Source organism: Protopterus annectens, chromosome 5.part0 (assembly GCF_019279795.1).
Source record: "Protopterus annectens isolate FY-2018-M chromosome 5.part0, PAN1.0, whole genome shotgun sequence".
NCBI lineage: Eukaryota > Metazoa > Chordata > Ceratodontiformes > Protopteridae > Protopterus > Protopterus annectens.
This window is the reverse complement of record NC_056735.1, coordinates 1294532356-1294550717: the sequence shown is the minus strand read 5'-3', so window position 1 is coordinate 1294550717 and position 18362 is coordinate 1294532356. Positions and strand designations below refer to the sequence as shown.

The following is an 18362-nucleotide window of genomic DNA, read 5'->3' as shown; positions in this document are numbered from 1 at the left end:
CAGCTTTCATTAAGATTTTCATAATTGATTATTCTGTAAGCTTCTGATTTATCTGTTGTGATTGTGCTGATGGTGTACCGAGGGCAGCATTAGTGGGTGCTTGACTGCACTGAATGGAATGATTCACTCTCCTCTTTCAAGCATGAGTGGAAACAAACGTCTGAGTGCCCATTCTGGGGAGACTTTGTCTTTTGTCAGGATTCAATGAATATTGGTACAGACCTCCAGAGGAGAATGTAGACCCTTGTTTTGAGATGGAACGGGCATTTAGGTATCGGACGGTCCTCTCTCCCTTTTTTTTATGACAGTCCATGATGTGTTTCAAAACTACGTATGAGATCTCAACTCTCAAAGATTTGCTAGTTTACAGAGCTACAACCAGTGACTACTGAGTTCTGGTCATAGCCTGATATGGCCCCATTGTAGAACTTTTAGGTTTTTCCCTATCATGACTACTCATAAAAGAGCAGTCTGTTTCAGCAGAGCTGTTGGAACAGACCCAGGTATTATTGCTAAGAAAGTCAGAAGAGTCTGTCACTTCTTTGGAAAGAGAGAAAAGGATGTTCTTAACTTTCCTCATTTCAGAAGAGATTGGAGGTGTAGAGATTTTGTCTTATTCTAGACCTTCATGCCTTCTTTGTGGGTGATTATTTAGATGTTCTTTTTCTTAATTTCATAGGATGCTCAAATGATATAAGTGGACCTGATAGATGCCTCTCAGGACATTTTTCACCTCTCCCCATAGGAAGTTCATTCATTTCACTGTCGGCAGATACCACCATTTGTTTTAGCCTTGGTAACCACCATATTGATCAGGTTATTAACCACTGTGATGGATTACTGCATGGAAGAGAATGGACTCCTCCTGATGACTCATTGCTTAGACAAGTTGTTCCTGGTGGTCCCCTGTATAGGACCTCTAGAGGGGGCCTTGCTTGTATACTTACATGGTATATCACTTGGATAAACATTGTGGGCGATTCTTTTTATATGGGTGGAACTGAACACACAATGTTGTCAGTTTTTCCTTTTTGCAGAAAGGCCTTTAGAGGTAGCCACATGCCCATCTTTTATGTGAAAGCCAAAGGTCTTGCTTCACAATATATGCCACCTTCACTTTTGCATTAGCCCACCTTTGAATGTGCTTCAGTGGACTGTGAGGTGTTAGTGGCCATGCAGTCATCATCCCTCATGGCCTTTCTGTTATCATCAGCTCCTGTGATCACCTTTTCCCACTAGTTTCATTGTCAGATTATGCTACCGTGAAAAGTAACTGTGACATACTTTTGATGAATGTTTTATTCAGTTGAGGGGTTAACCTAGGTTGCTGTATAATGACTATATGTAGATTCAAGAAAATGTGGCTACTTGTAAAGCTACTCCAACTAAGTATGACGTTTTTCAGCCTTCAAACTCTGGAGGGGAAGCTGCAGCAAGCAAGAGCACTTCTGTTGCTCAAACAAACCATGGTTTGGTACAGAGAAAAGCAGTAAGGTGTGCAGCCATACCTATGTGCAAACAGACAGTATGCCTGTTGTGAGCCATAGACTGGGGCATTTCCATCATAATCTTTCACATGCTGAGGGAAATGAATGTGCTGGCAAGACTACCTTGCCAGGTGACATTTCATTTAATTGACTTCTGTTTTAGTGAGCTACAATCCAGCCAGCTAATGAAATCATTTTAAGTTTTTTCCACATGGAGGTAAGCCCCCTGCACACACTTGATGTTGATGACTTCACCACTGCACCCTTTTAACTGTGTCAGACTTTGGCAACCTCAGAATGAGTTATAGAACTTTTAATTGGAGTCTGTTTGATTACATTATTTTGTTGGAGTGTGACTTACTGAACGACAAGTCAGACAAGTAAGAAACTACCCTTGGCTGCAGTGTACATTATTTTGTGGATCTGAGAATAAGGGAGAAATGTTTGGTCAGGCTGTTCTGCGAATAGGGCACCCACATGATCAGCCTTTTCACCATTCTGAAAAATGTAGTCATTTTCCCTATTTAAGTTTGCCATGGCAAGATAGAGATGAAGAGCACATTTTTTCTTCTTGGGTAGAGAGGATTGATTTATATATGTATTTATTTATTAATTTATTAACCAGGGTTGAACACAGACCTGAGTGGACCATTTTTCAGGTTCAGTGTTACATACATTGTATGTTCAAATAGAAGTAAAATATGATAAACAAAAAAGCAAAAATATAATTTTAGCAAATTTTAAGAGCAATGGTAGATTACATTGACTCTGATTTCTCTGTTGCTAGCAAAATTCTTTGAAGTTTAACCATTAGGAGGACGAAAGTAGAGAAAAAGAACACATTTTTTTCTTCTACAGTAGAGAGGATTGATTTATGTTCATAGGTGTGTACTAGGCTAATGGTCCTGGAGCCCTTACAAGCCTAGCCAATAGAATTGCCCTGGCTTTGTGCCGCCCAACGTTAGTTCCCAGTACCTCTAGTGAGTAGAGCCACTGGAGTGATTCCCTGGGTGAACTTTCTATTTCCCATCCACTCATCAAGATTTCTCTTGAAGAGGTCCAGTGAGGTGCTTTGCTTGACATGTATGGGAAGTCTATTCCCTAGCATGGGCAGTCTCTGGGTTATGAACCTGTCCCTCCAGCATGTTCTGTTGATTGTGATGATGAGGTTGAGGTCTCTGGAACGTGTGGTGCGGAGGGATTGGGATTTCTTTAGATGTAGCATTTCTAACAGAGCTGGGTCAGATATGACTTTGTAAGTCAAGCAGAGATCGCCTCTTAGGTGATATGAAACAGAGAAAAGCTGGAGTTTTTGAGTCTGTCCATGTAGGGCATGTGTGTAAGGCCTAGTATCCCCTTTGTTGAGGTACTTTTGTGGCCTCTCCAGCTGTTGCAGGTGTCTAGTGAGGTAGATGCCAAAAGGGGCATTATACTCTATGATCAGTCTAATGAGGGACGAGTAGAGAGAGAGACGATAACCTGTTTCTTCCTAGATGCAGAACCCTTGGTAATTTCTGTGCATTTAAAGTGTTTTTTTATTGTATCTGCTTTATTTTCTTAAAATAACAAAAAAAAATACTTGTTTTCCTGCCTTTCTAAGCTAGTATAGTCCAGTTTTCAGGTTAGTGCTGAATTCAGGGCTATGTTACAAATTTCTGTGTTTGCCCATACCTTACTTGGATAGAAGGAAGTTTCTCTGTTCACTGTGAGAGAGGGAGCTTTGAGCAGCCTATCTGTCCCTGGAGGAGTGGTTTCAGCCCAGAAATTAGTAGTTTATTGGCCATTTTGGGCTAATTTCTCTCTTTCATTTCCCTGCTATAAAACCCGCATTTGCACGGTTTTGCGTGCCGGGCAACGCCGGTTAGCTTGGGTATAACTATTCCCAGCTCCACAAAGTCTACTCTTCAATTTTTCCCTTGGAACTAGACAAACTTTCAACTTAAGCACTCAAACCATTCACTTCTCATCCCTGCACTTGCTCAAAACTCATAGCAAGCACTAATAAACATTAGCACTAGATCCCCCCCGTACTGTAGGACAAGGCCCTCTATTCGACCTTACCAGCCAATCAGTAAAACAGTTCACTGTAACTATCCAGGCATGTCCAAAGGGCAGTTTCAGGTGTACTTTCCGGTCCAACTGGTGAATCTGGGCATTTTGAGGCAGGTTAGCGTTGCCGCATCACAGCAAGAGGTTCTCTGGTTCGATTCTCGGCTGGGGTGCCTTCTGTGTTGAGTCTGCATGTCCTCCCTGTGGTCGCGTGGGTTTCCTCCGGGTGCTCTGATTTCCTCCCTGATCCTAAAGATATGCTGTAGGTGGATTGGACACTCTAAATTGGCCCTAGGCATGAGTGTGTGCATGTGTGCGCCTTCTGTGGAAGGTCGGGCGCCGGGCTGGCAACTCGACCCCGTAAAACTCCACTGCCAATCATGAGCGGACAGGTGATCCGCTGTGGTGACCCCTAACCGGGAAAAGCCGGAAAAAGAAGTTGTTAAATTGCCTCATGTACACAGACAACCCTCTCCTCCTTCCACCAAACACTAATACATGCGAGAGATGCAATTTTGCAGCCATGCTGGAGGCTAAGCTCTCTCAACCCAAGACTGGACCAGGCAGTCAAGAGGAGAAGGGAATTACTTGCATCACACCACCAGTCTCACATAGACCTATGAAACCAGCACCGGCAAAAAACACACACAAATATACGAAAACATACTCGGAGGCTCTAAATAAAAATCTGCAAAAGCAACAGAGACCTCCAGAGCAGACATCGAAGCAACCTCCACCCTCCAACACAAACCATGAAACACATACTTCACAAAACCAGTGTGCCACGCAATCACAGCCCTGAAGGCAAAATAACAAACGTAACACACTAGTAATAGGTGACTCTCTAGTCAGGCACACTGACGTCCCACTCACTAGGCTGAACAAGGAGAACGTTACGGTTAGCTGCCTGTCGGATGCCAGGATCCGCCACATAACACAAGCATCTCAGGTCACTCCAGAACAAGTACAAATATGACTCTGTCATTGTCTATGTTTGTGTGAATGACCTGAGCCGTACCTCCCTGGACGACATGAAAAGAGACATGGAGGAGCTCTCTGATCACGTAGCCCAGGCCGGTATGACCCTGACCCTGAGTAGCATCCTGTCCTCACCAAGAATGATACCACAGTATAGAGAAAAAATTATCAATTTCAACAATTAGCTAAGCTTCTGGTGTCATTCAAAGGGGATCCATTGTCTGTCAGCCTGGGATGACATGCTCGATAAGCCATGCTGCTTCGCTAGAGACGGCTTGCACTTGTCACTGTTAGGCTTTCGAATACTGGCCAAGGCTCTTGCCACCCCCATAGTGCCTTTTTAGACAAGGCTCAAAAGACAAACCCACCACCGTAAATAATACAAGTAAAAAAAAACTGAGGGTAATGCTACTCAATGCCAGAAGTCTAAACCACAAAATGCACGCACTCGAGGCACTCCTCAGTATGGAGAAAGTCAATATATGTTCTGTAACAGAAACCTGGTTTAAGGCTCCAGAGAGCACCCCAGCACTACCAGGCTACAACTCATACCATACATTTCGGCCACAAAACTCGGACCGAAATACAAAAGGTGGGGGGAGTATCCATATTCATCAAGGATACCCACACCTCCAGGTTAGTGGCACAGCACGATGCTTCAGAGATCATCCACGTGCAACTAACAACGGGCAAAACTGCTATTAAAATTATAGTTTGCTACAGATCACCCACCATGTCCCAGGAGCCCCATTCCACATTGCTGGAAACACTGGGAAAAATAAATGTCCTACCAAACACCCTGATATTGGGTGATTTCAATTACCCAAACATTAACTGGGAGAACTACTCAAGTACAAACTCCCTTGCCCAACATTTCTTAGAGTTTATAAACTCAAACGCCCTGGATCATCTGGTCAACACCCCCACCAGAGGTGACAACATATTGGACCTGGTCATTACCAACATGGGCGACTGGTGTTCCACACTGGAGGTCAACCCCTTGCTGGTTAGATCTGACCATAAACTAATCACTCTGGATATCCACATTCCACCACCACTCCCGGTCAAAGAAACAACCGTGAAAACTTTTCAAAAGCAAACTTCACGTTACTTAAGACCGAGGTGGGAAGTTTCAAAGCCCCCATGCTAAAGGATAACACTGTCCAAGCTGCAAAATCCTTTACTAATGCACTCTACAGGCACCTACAAGAATGCATGGATTGTGCTACCCCAAACAAAACCAAGACTCACTCCTCCAAGAAAAGGAAACTAGTCTGGTGGACCCCTGCCATAAACAAGCTATACAATAGAAGGAGGAAACTAGTACAGAAAAGAGTAAAATCCCAAGAAGGGAAGACATCCCTGATCAGTATCAGCAAGAAACTACGTTCCCTCATAAAATCATCCAAGGCTAGCTTCGAAAGAAAAATTGCCATGGACTCCAAAGATAACCACAAGGCATTCTTTAGCTATGTCAAGAATCTAAGTGGCAATTCTCAGATCTGCTTGGAGTTCATGCAGAATGGCACAAAATACACTGAACCGACCAATATAGCCAACATCCTGGCAGCCAGGTTCAGTGCAAACTTCACCCCCTTCACCCCCAAAAGGCCCCATAACGATACCAGAAGAATGTAGTGCCCCTGAAATCACAGACAATCTGGTTAAAGCAGCCCTCTCCAAAGCCAGAAACACGGCATCAATGGGACCGGACAGTGTCCCAGGCTGCATCCTACACGAGCTCAAAGATGAACTAACCCCTCACCTAAACACACTGTGTAAACTCAGCCTCTCTACAGGCTACGTGCCCACAGAGTGGCGCACAGCAACGGTTATTCCGCTCCACAAAGGTGGAGCCACAACAGACCCCTGGAACTGTCGCCCTGTAAGCCTGACTAGCTTGGTCTGCAAAGCTATGGAGCACATCATCGTGGGTCTATTTAACAGAGACATTTGGAACCTCCAAACACTGGACCCTACCCAGTTCGGCTTTAAGGGCAGATCATGCCTCCTATACCTTGTGGACTTCTTTGAGACAGTTACCAAAGCTATAGACGAGGGAAAGGTGGTCCACCCAGCCTACCTAGACCTCTCAAAGGCCTTCAACACTATTCCCCACTCAGGTATTATAGACAAGCTCACCAGCCTGAACATAAACCCCTATGTCACAAGATGGGTTACCATCTGGCTCGCGGACAGAACCCACATGGTAAGAGTTGCAGGAGCTAGGTCTGACTCTAAGCTGGTTACAAGTGGCATTCCCCAGGGCTCAGTCCTAGGACCCCTCCTGTTCGGCATATACTTCTCAGAGGTACAGGCAAGCACAGGAGGACTATGGCTGACCAAGTTCACAGACTGCAAACTAGGGGCTGTAATTGACTCTCTGGCTGACGCAGATATCCTCCAAAAGGGTCTTACTGAGACAGATACCTGGTGGTACCGTCATAACCCCTGATGCTACCACCAAGCTCCTAGGAATTACTATAGACAACAACCTCAACTTCGACTCCCATATTAATAACACTATAAAAACAGTCAACAGAAAAATGGGATCCCTATATAGAGTCAAATCCTTCCTCATTCCTATAGCAAGATCTACTATTGCCCACTCCCATCTAATCTCAACACTACTTTATGCCTCACCAATCTATACTAATCTGTCAAAACATAATTGTTTCAAACTAGCTACATCCTACAACAATATTGCAAGATTTGCCACTGGTAATCCCTATAGAACCCATCACTGTCAGAATCTAAAACAACTAGGATGGCTTGAGCTACAAAATCAGCTTCAATATAGTCAACTTATCATTGCACATAAGATCCTCTACCACCCAAATAATACTCCAATACTTTCAAACATCATTACCCCTATAAAAATCTTACTAATTTACGTTCATCAAATAAATTGTTAGTTAACATTAGTAAGTCAAACAACTTGGCAGGTGACTCTCTGTTCTCAAACACTACTGGGAAAAACTGGAATCTTGTACCTACTGTCCTAACTTCTCTTCCTTCTCTACCCCTCTTCAAACAAAAACTGAAAATATTCCTCAGAACAAAATGGCTATGCCCTTGCAACAACCCTGACTAGCTGATTAACTCTACTAATTTTCCCTCTACTTATCCCTCTTGACACTGTTGTTCTTATTTCATTTGTAAGTAGAACTGTTTACTTGTAAGCTACTATGATTGACTCATTATAAATGTCGTATCCTATAATTTTGTAAATAGTACCCCTTTTTTTTTTTTTTTTTTTTTTTTTTAAAACCATTGTCTTTGATGTATTGTAATTGGTTACTTACCAGTGTGTTTGATATTTTTGTAAATAATTACTAACCAGTGTGTACCTAAATGTATATCAATATTTTTGCTCTATGTAAACTTTATTTTATTCTACACTATTTTACTTTTTTATTTGTTATTGTCCTGGAGCTTTTCTCCCCGGGCCTCTACTGAAATTGGACATATATCCAGTTAGACTAGCCCGGTCAACAAATGTAAAATAAAATAAAAATAAATAAATAAATAAAACCATGGCCTCAAGTTAAATGCCAAAAAGTGCATAGTCATCCCCTTTGGAAAAAACAAAGTACCCACAAACTACCACATAGGTGGTAGCCCCCTAAATACGGAAGACATAATAAGGGATCTGGGGACCCAAGTAGATAGTAACCTCTCCTTTGATAGTCTCATTGCCAAAGTGGTTAGAAAATCCTTCTGTGTGGCCCACCTAATCACAAAAGGGTTTGCATCCAGATCGAAAGAGGTCATTGGGCCCCTCTACGCATCACTCATCAGACCCATCATAGAGTACAATGCCCCATTTGGGATGTACCTTACAAAACACCTGCAACAATTGGAAAGACCACAGAAGTACCTCACCAAGAGGATCACTGGCCTCAAGCAGATGCCCTATGCAGCTCGACTGAAGAAACTCCAGCTGTATTCGGTTGCATACCGCTTACTCAGAGGTGATTTCTGCCTGACATACAAGGCCATGTCCAACCCAGAATTGATGGACATGCTTCACCTAAAGAAAGCCATATACCCTCGAGCCACATGCTCCAGGGATCTAAACCTCACCACAACAATAAATAGGACATGCTGGAGGAATAGATCCCTGTCCCAGAGACTTCCCATGCTCTGGAACAAGATTCCAATCTACATTAGGCAGAGCTCCTTGCTAACCCTCTTCAAGAGAAACCTTGATGAGTGGATGGGAAACAGAAAGTTTACCCCAGGGATCACTTCAGTGGCTCTGCTGGACAGAGGCACAGGGAACTAATCTAAGGTGGCGAAAGCCAACACATTCTGGCTAGGCTTATAAATGCCTTCGGGCAGATATCCTAGTACCTACCTATGAACCTATGTGCCACATAGAAGGACTTCCTGACCACAGTGACAATGTGCTGGTCAAAGGAGAGGTTACTGTCAACCTGTGTCCTCAGATCTCTTATAACGCCTTCAGTGAATTACCATCGATTTTGTGGAAACTGAGTTTTTCCCAAAGGGGATGACTACACATTTTTTGGCATCAAGCCTAAGGCCATGGCTTTGACACCAGTCATTTGTCTCAGTGAGGCCTTTCTGAAGAATGTCTGTATCACTTGGAGAGTTAATAATTGCTCCCAGCTTGCAATCGTCTGTGAATTTGATCAGCCAGAGTCCCCCCGTGTTGGCCTGGACGTCTGAGAAGTAGATGCCAAACAGGAGAGGACCCAGGAATGATCCTTGTGGGACCTCACTTGTTACTGGTCTGCAGTCTGACTTGGTGTCTGCTACTTTCACACTGTGGGATCTATCTGTGAGCCAATTTGCAACCCATTTAATGATATATGGGTTGATGCCTAGTTTTGTGAGTCTGTCTATAATTCCTGAGTGGCAAATGGTGTCATAGGCCTTGGGCAGATCGAGGTAGGCTGTATGAACCACCTTTCCCTCATCTATAGCTCTGGTAACTGACTTGAAGAAGTTAACATGTTGAGCAGCCATGATCTGCCCTTCACAAAACCAAGCTGCGTTGGGTCCAGAGTTTAGCGATTCCCTGTATCCTTATTAATTAGGTCCATGATGATGCGCTGCATAGCCTTACATGTTAGACTCATCAGGCTGATGCGGCGATAGTTCGCAGGGGTCTGTAGTCACTCCCCCTTTATGAAGAGGGATGACTGTAGCAGTGCGCCATTCAGAAGAGCCAAAGCCTGAGGTGAGACTGTGATTGAACAGGGCACACAGGTGTGGTGCCAGTTCACTTTGTAATTCATGTAGAACACAGCCAGGGATATTGTCAGGTCCCTTGGTAGCTATATTCTTGGCCTTGGATAATACAGCTTTAACCTGTGAAGCAGTAATGCCTGGTGCCTGGCATTCTTCTGGTATTGTGCTTGGTCCTTTAGGGGTGGAGAGAGGGGTAAAGTTGGCACTGAATCTGTTGGCCAGTATGTTGGCTCAGTATAGGAAGTACCATTGTGCAGTAACTCTGAGCAAATCTGGGTATTGCCGTGGAGATTCTTGACATAGCTATAGAAGGCCTTGTGGTTGTCTTTAGTATCTGCTGCAATTCTGCCTTCATAGCTAGCTGTACAGGATTTTATGAAGGATCTCAAGTTTTTGTTGAGGCTAATGGGGGGGTTTTTCCAGTCTTGGGACTTCGCCTTTTTCTGATGCAGTTTCTTCCTTCTGTTGCAGAGTTTAACAGCAGGGGACCACCAGATTAGCTTCTGTTTTTTTGGAGGAGAGCATCTTGGTTCTGTTGGGTATGGTTAGTTCCATGCATTTATGTACATGTTCATACAGTGCATTGGTGTAAGATTCGGCAGTCAGGCAACTATTCTCCATTTGCATGGGTGCCGTGAAGTTAGCCACCTCTGTTTTTAGGAGATGAAAGTTAGCTTTGGAGAAGTTTTTCATAGTGGTTGCTTTATTGGGGGGTATGGGTGAGATGTGGATTTCCATGGTGATTAGTTTGTGATCGGATCTAACTAGTGAGGAATTGACTCTTGGTGTAGAGCAATGATCCCCCATGTTGGTAATAACCAGGTCAAGGATGTTGTGCCCTCTAGTGGGGGTGAGAATGAGCTGGTCCAGGGCATTGGAATTCATGAATTCCAAGAAACGTTGTCCAAGTGTATTGGTGCATGAATAGTTTTCCCAGTTAATGGAGGGATAGTTAGTCACCCAGTATGAGAGTGTTGGGTTGGACCCTAATATTTTCCAGGGTGCTTAGGAACATGGAGTGAGAGTCTTGGGACATGGTTGGGGACCTATAGCAGGCTACGACCGGAATCGCTGGCTTGCCCAATGTTAGTTGTACCTGAAGTATCTCCGATGCATTATGCTGTGCTACTAGTATGAAGGTTCATAGATTAGTACTAGTCTAACTGTCCTTGTGGACCATTTTAAGCCTAGCCAGTTATCCCATGTGAGAATCAAACCCTTCACCTTTTGTTTGTAAGTTAAACACCTTAACCATTATGCCAACCTTCCACCCATGTGTGCATATTCTTAATGAATATGGAGACACCACCACCTTTGGAGCTTAGGTCCAAGTTCTGGGGCCTGAAGGTGTGGAAAGAGTTATAGCCTGGTAGTGCAGGGGTGCTTTCTGCTACTTTAAACCAGGGCTCCGTTACAGCACAGATGTCGATGTTCTCAATTTTGAGGAGGGCTTCGAGCGAGTGCATCTTGAGATTTAGACTCCTAGCATTGAGCAGCATGACCCTCAGATTCCATTTATTTATAGCTGTTATGGTGGTACTTTGGTCTTTGGAACACATCCTAAAAAAGACACTATAGGCGTGGCAAGAGCCTTAGCCAGTATCGGAAAACCCAGGGGTAACAGGTGCAGGCCATCTCTGGCAAAGCATCGAGGTCTGTCAATCATGTCCTCCCAAGCTGACAGATATTACATCCCCTTAGAATGACAACAGAAACTTAGCCAGTTATTAAAGTCTATCATTTTCTGCTTGTACTGTGATATTATTCTAGGCAACGGTAGGATGCTGCTCAGGGCTAGGGTCATACCTGCCTGGGCCACATAATCCAAGAGCTCCTCCATGTCTCTTTTCATGTAGTCCAGGGAGGTACTTCTCAGGTCATTCACACCCACATTGACAGTAACAGTCATACTTGCTGTGGAATGACCTGAGTGCGTGCATTGTGTCTGATCCTGGCACCCGGCAGACAGCTGACTGTTACCTTCTCCTTATTGAGCCTAGTGAGTGGGACATCAGTGTGCCTCACTATCAAATCTATGATTAGTGTAGGGGCTTAGGTTGAGGGGCACACTGTGTAGCTGAGTTGTGTCTTTGGATTTGTGCTGTTTTGTGGTGGTTGAGTGCGTTTCTTCCTTGGAGAGGTCTCTGCTGCTTGGGTTTGTTTCTATTGAGAGTCTCCACGAAGGTGGATGTGCAGTTTGTGTTATGTGAGGGCTGTGGTGGTGGGTGTTCTGGAGGGCTGTGTGTTGTATGTGGTGTGATGCAAGTGTTGACCATCTCCTCTTAACCAGCTGTTCCGGTCTTGGCTGGAGAGTGTATGGCTTCCAGTTTGGATTTATAGGTGCATCTCTCACAAGTCTGAGTGTTGGGAGGTAAGAGGAGAGGGTTGTCTGTGTACATGGGCAGTTGCTACACTGCCTCAAAATGCCCACTTTTACCAGGTTAATAGGAGAAAGTACAGGGAACTGGCCTTTAGACATGCCTTTAGACATGCCTGGAGGGATGGGTATTATTAATAAGTACTGGAGCTGTTTCCTTATAGGACGATTAGTGCTGGTAGCACTTAAGTGTGCTACAATAATTGCTACAAGAAGCCTGACAAAGTGCTAGCCGAAAATGCAAGATAAAGTGCCAGACAGAAGAGAACAAGCAAGATCTAAAGGAAAAATTGAAGATCAGACTTTCTGGCACCGGTAATAATTTATCCTAGCTTAGCGGTGCTGCGTGTCTCGCAACCCCAGGTTTTTAAAGCAGAAAGTTGAAAGGGAGAGAAAGGCTGCCCAAATGGCCAATAAGTTATACTTTCAGAGCTAGAACCCACTCCTCTTGTGGTAGATAGGCTACCTAGTGCTTACCACTCCCACGGATAAGCTGAAAGGCTACCCTCTAACACAGAAAGGTCTGGGGAACTCAAACTACAATACAGTCCTGAATACAGCAAAATCTGTATATGGACTACTCTAGTAAGAGGAAAGGCAGGAAAACAGCAATCAAGATACAACCTTATTCGTTTTTTTTTTTTGCAGAAAAACACTTAAAGTATTAAAAGCACTTTTAAAATGCAGTGCAGGCAAACACACACGAGTGTGAAGCCAAATACAGAAACATACAGTTAAAATAAATGCAGTAAAATGAAAAATGACTTAAATGAAGTGCAAAATGCAGTATAACCAAGAAAACGCAAAATGGAGATACTTTGTCTCTGTTTCTCCTTTCTGTTTCCCTTGTAGTCTGCAGGACGCCAAAACGGGATCTGTAGAGCTTAAAACTTAAAATGTATGCATTTATTTAGTAATTTATTAACCAGGGTTGAACACTGACCTGAGTGGACCATTTTCAGGTTCAGTCTGGGGGTATCTTACATACACTGAAGGCTCAAAGAGAAGTAAACTATAATGACAAAAACAAAAACGCAAAAAGATATAATTTTAGCAAATTTTAATAACAGTGGTGTATTACATTGACTCTGATTTCACTGTTGCTTGCAAAATTCTTTGAAGTTTAACCTTTAGGAGAACGTTTTGAGGGCAGTCAAGGCTTCCAGAAAGCATTCCAGTTATTAGCCTCTTTCTTCTTGGTGAAAAAAGTTATTTTAGGGAGACATCTGTCTCACCTCTCCTACGCTGTTTGGTTAGTTTGCAGTTCTGTCCTGTCCCTGGCATCTGACTTTCTCCTACTTATTCTGGGTTTATAGTACATGATGTTCTTCGTGTTTCACCGTTGTAGTCATCACACTTGGGTTATCTTGCCAGGGGTAGCTCTCAGTCAGCCCGAATACCAGAGGCTTAGTATTTCTGCATCGGTTGCTGCCGCTTCAGGACTGACGCCAGGTCGTCAGGGGTATAAAAACAGGCAGCCGACACCATTACATCAGCCTTTCTTGCTGAGGGCCCGAAGCAGAAGCAGTTTGCACGAATGCCGGTCGGCCACTGCCTGAGTTTTCGTTCCGAAATTTAATCATCTTAAGTCTTCTAAAGCTAAATACCCCGTTGGGGATCCTTTTTTCTTGCTCCAACCGATGTCAGAAAAAGTTAACAATTGTCTCACCTGTGGAAAGCAAATACCACACCGAGATTTCCATTCTTACTGCATCACCTGTTTAGGCCCAGACCACGGTGTACCTCGCTGCCAGTTTTGTGCTTTGTTCAACGTCTGAACTATTCATTGTCAGGCCCTTATTGTAACTAAATACTTTTGTTCTCGATTTACATATTCCGAAATGGCTTCGGTAAGCCATCCAACTACCGATCTTCCAAAAAAAAAGTAGGGATAAAGACAGAGACAAATCGCAGAGGTCCAAAATTGCCGATGAAGCTTCTGTTAAGCTAGTCGCCAGTTCGCCGGTACTCAGTGAGGCACTTTCGCAGCCCCTGATGCCCTCTTCGATGGATTTGCAGGCTACTATCGAGAACTGTTCGGAGTATGCCGTGAGACTCTTCTTTGACTACGGAACCTGTGGATGTCTCTACCTTGGATTGGTCTGGAGCCGCTTTGCAGGAACCAGCTTCTGAGGAAGTTTTTCGCACTACCGATATTCGACACAAACCGACGACTTCTTTCACGTCTTCAGTTCTTTCTAAAATTACCAAGTTTCTAAGGCCAAGATTACGAGCTATGCCTAAAAAACTGAAGACCCAAACTCAAGCGCCTGCTTCCGTGCCACAATCAAAGATGCTTAAAATGGTGGAAGACTTGATCATGCTTATTAAGGAAAGCCAGCCTTCCCCTACTAAAAGAAAAAGAGACTTGTTCCCAGTGGCTTTATCTGACCAATAGTCCGACTCTGAGGTTTCTGATTATGAAGACATGCCCTTATCTGCCTATGAGGATTCAGATGCAGAGGAATCCATTCTTTCTGCCTCCCCTTCAGAGGATTTTTCTTTTGGTGAAACCCTACATACTTTAAGAAAGTATTTCCATTGGGAATGCCAGGATTATCCTCAGTCCAAAAAGAGACTCGGAATTTTTAGACTTACCACAACACAGACCCTTGGCTGTCCCTCCTGTTCTGGATGTTGTGGATGATGTCTTTATGGAGTCCAGTCTAACTCCTGATACTTTACCACCTGCTCCCAGGAAATCTGACAGGTACTACAGAGTCCCTGACTCACAAAAAATTCTTTTCAAAAATCCTACTGCTTACCCAGAGGTCATCTGCCAAGGACCTAAAGGAATAAAAGCAACTACAGCTAAGAATCCCACCCCCTCGGAAGGGATTCCCGAGCTTTAGACAGATGGGGTAAAAAAGTATACACCTCTGCAACTCTTGCCATTAGAGCATTAAATTGTCAGTTCCACATGCTGAAATACCAGCAACATATTATGGAACTTATTAAGCAAAAATTATCTGCCTTCCCTGACTGTGCAGAAATTAAAGAATTACAGGAGCTTATGCATTCAGCAAGCCAAGTCAACAAGCATACCCTGCAGTCTAAGTTTGACGCCCTAGAAGCATCTTGCAGGGCAGCAGTCACAGGTCCTGTACTGAGAAGGCATGCTTGGCTTTTGGAGAAAACCTTGCCAGACCATGTCAAATCAAAGTTACTAGATGCTCCTTTGAACAAGGACAATCTGATTGACACCAAAGCAGAAGAGATTCTAAAAAAAGATAGAAGAAAAAGCTAAGTCTATGCAGACAGTCAAATATTTTTTGCAAGTGCAGCCTCCAAGATTCAGTAGGCATTGCACCTCAAAACATTGGTCCTTTCCAGCCCCTCAAGGCCACCAGAAACTAGACCAAGGGGAAAAAGACCCCCCCCCCCCAGACTGCAGTCTCAAGGTATGCAGAGATCTAAGCAATGGAGTACCTCCACTTCTAAAACAGGGAGTGCTAAGCCACCCCCTTATGGAAAGAATTCACAATGACTTCTCAACTCCTCTCCATCTCCTGCCCAATTGCTTGTGCCCCTAGGAGGAAAACTTGCCCACCATGCAAAAAAATGGACCTCCATCACCAGCGATCGATGGGTCCTCAACATAGTATTTGAGCAGTACAAATTTTGTTTCCACACGCTGCCAACCCCAAAAGGGTTCCCAGACCTTCCTCCAAACCAGTGGGCAGAGGCACAAAACCAAGAACAATTCAGCCTGTTCCTGCAGAACAGATAGGCCAGGGTTTTTATTCCAGACTTTTCCTGGTACCCAGAAAAGAGGGCACTTGATGCCCAATCTTAGATCTATCCATTCTAAACACCTTCCTGGTGGTACCAAAATTCAAAATGCTAACCCTACAGCGGCTTCTCCCTATGCTGTTCAAAGATGCCTAGTTAGCCACCCTAGATCTAATGGAGGTCTATCTCCACATCCCAATCAGGGACTCCTTCAGAAAATGTCTGTGTTTCAGGGCAGGACCTATGCATTATCAGTTCTCTGCACTTCCCTATGGCTTATCCACTGCTCCCAGAGTTTTCACAAAATGCCTGGCTCCAGCCATTGCAGACAGAGAAATATTCAAATTTACCCCTACTTGGATGATTGCCTGATTCAGGCAGACAGTCAGGAAAAGCTGTTGCAGTACCTGACATTTGTAAAGGACCTTCTAACCTCCCTGGGGTACACGATCAACGGAAATAAATCCAAACTAGTCCCCAGTCAAAAAATTGTCTTCCTGGGAGCAAGCTTTGACACAGCATCCCAGATGGCATTCCTTACTCCAGAAAAACAAACCTATCTGACAGGGTACTTCTCTTAAATGGCCACCAGAACCCAGTTATCCGTAAGGAAAATCCTGCAAGCTCTAGGGTTCATGGCCTCCTGCATTCTACTAATTCCATGTGCCAGACTGCATATGAGGAAACTTCAGTGGTACTTAAAAAGTCTTTGGTGCCAACATTCTCAGGACCTGGAAACTATCATACCTATGATACCTTGCCTAAGGAAAGAGTTCCTTTGGTGGGCAGCAGCATGCAACCACAACAAAGGGCTTCCCTTTACACAACCCCATGCCACCCAGACCCTAACCACAGACACATCAGACTATGCCTGGGGTGCACATCTGGACGGCAGGTGCATTCAGGGCCACTGGAGCCCAAATCAAATTCATCTGCACATCAACCAAAAAGAGATGCTAGCTGTTCAGCACGCTCTGACAGCTTTCAGATCCCTACTCTCTCCGGGGCCTCTACTAATCAAAACCGACAACACCACAGTGATGTGGTACATCAAGAAGGGGGGAACCCACTCTGCAGGCGAGCCATGACCGTCTGGAACATGGCCTCAGCTATGCATATTCACCTGCAAGCTCAATTCCTGCCAAGCAAACCAAACTCTCTGGCAGACAACTTAAGCACAAATCTCGTAGACCCACACGAGTGACAATTAAACCACAACACCTTCAGCCCTGTGAGCCAGGAATGGGGTACCCCGAAGGTGGACCTATTTGCCTCCCCCTACAACCACCAGCTCAGCAAATTCTGCACCAGGGAACCTCACAGCCATGCCTGGAACGCATATGCCCTATCCTTCCAGTGGGCAAACCTCTCAATCTATGCATTTCCCCCTCTACCTCTTCTTACAAGAGTATTACTCAACATAAGAGAGGAAAGACCAAGGGCAATCCTGATTGCCCCAGCCTGGCCATGCCAACACTGGTACCCACTACTGCACAACCTGTCACACTTGCCTCCATGGCACCTCCCCCAGATCTCAACTCTTCTGACTCAGCAGGATGGACAGTTCTGCATCCACAATTGCAGACCCTAAACCTTGCAGCTGGCTTTATTCCTTGACTTCTCCTCTAATGGCCAACTTAAGCAATCAGGTACTGGATGTCATACATGAAGCCAGACGACCCAGTACTAGAAAATCCTATGCTGACAAGTGGAAAAGGTATTGTTCCTGGATCCAGACTAAAGCAGCGGATCCAGCACAGCCCTCCTTACCTCTCATACTGGATTACCTAGCAGACCTACTCCACAAAGACCTATCCTTCTCTTCCATTAAGATCCATGCCTCTGCCATCTCTGCTCATTACAGCACTGAGCCACCTCTCTGAGAGGGGCTAACAACTTAAGGCCACCAAGAAGAGCCCTACCCCTGCTTGTGACCTTAACTTTGTGTTGGAAAAGCTCACGCTACCTCCCTTTGAGCCTGCAGCGTCAGCAGAGTTAAAGTTCCTCTCTTGGAAAACAGCCTTGCTTCTGGCCATCACTTCAGCCAGAAGAGAAGAGTGTTGGAGCTACAAGCACTTATGGCTGTGGAACCCTTCATCATTTTTCATGCTGACAGGGTCCGCCTCAGGACTAACCCAACTTTCATACCTAAAGTAGTGTCCAGTGTGGCCCTCAACCAATCTATCCATTTGCCCACCATTTTCCCTAATCCTCAAAATAAGGGGGAAAGGATCCTGCACTCTTTAGATGTGCACAGACAGCTCAAATTCTACCTTGATAGGACTAAGCCCTTTAGGAAATCTGACCAGTTACTAGTCAGCTTTGCACCAGGGGCAGAGGGCAAGGCCATGTCAAAGCAAACCATCTTCAAATGTATAGCACACTGTCTCCATATCTGTTGCAAACACCATGGGAAACCACCCCTCAGGGGGTCAAAACACATTCCACTAGGGCAACTTCAACCTCTACAGTCTTTCTCAGAGGAGTCCCTACCAGAGACATTCTGGAAGCTGCAACTT

The 18362-nt window shown here is 44.5% G+C and overlaps 1 protein-coding gene across 1 annotated transcript in view; it reads left to right on the top strand.

Moving 5' to 3' along the window:
- Nucleotides 1–18362, top strand: part of WDR75 (WD repeat domain 75) — a 1027793-nt gene that overhangs the window by 657161 nt on the left and 352270 nt on the right. Inside the window, exon 15 of the mRNA XM_044071106.1 lies at nt 466–487. Within this exon, the coding sequence (XP_043927041.1) occupies nt 466–487 (22 nt within the window). The remainder of the gene's footprint in view (nt 1–465; nt 488–18362) is intronic.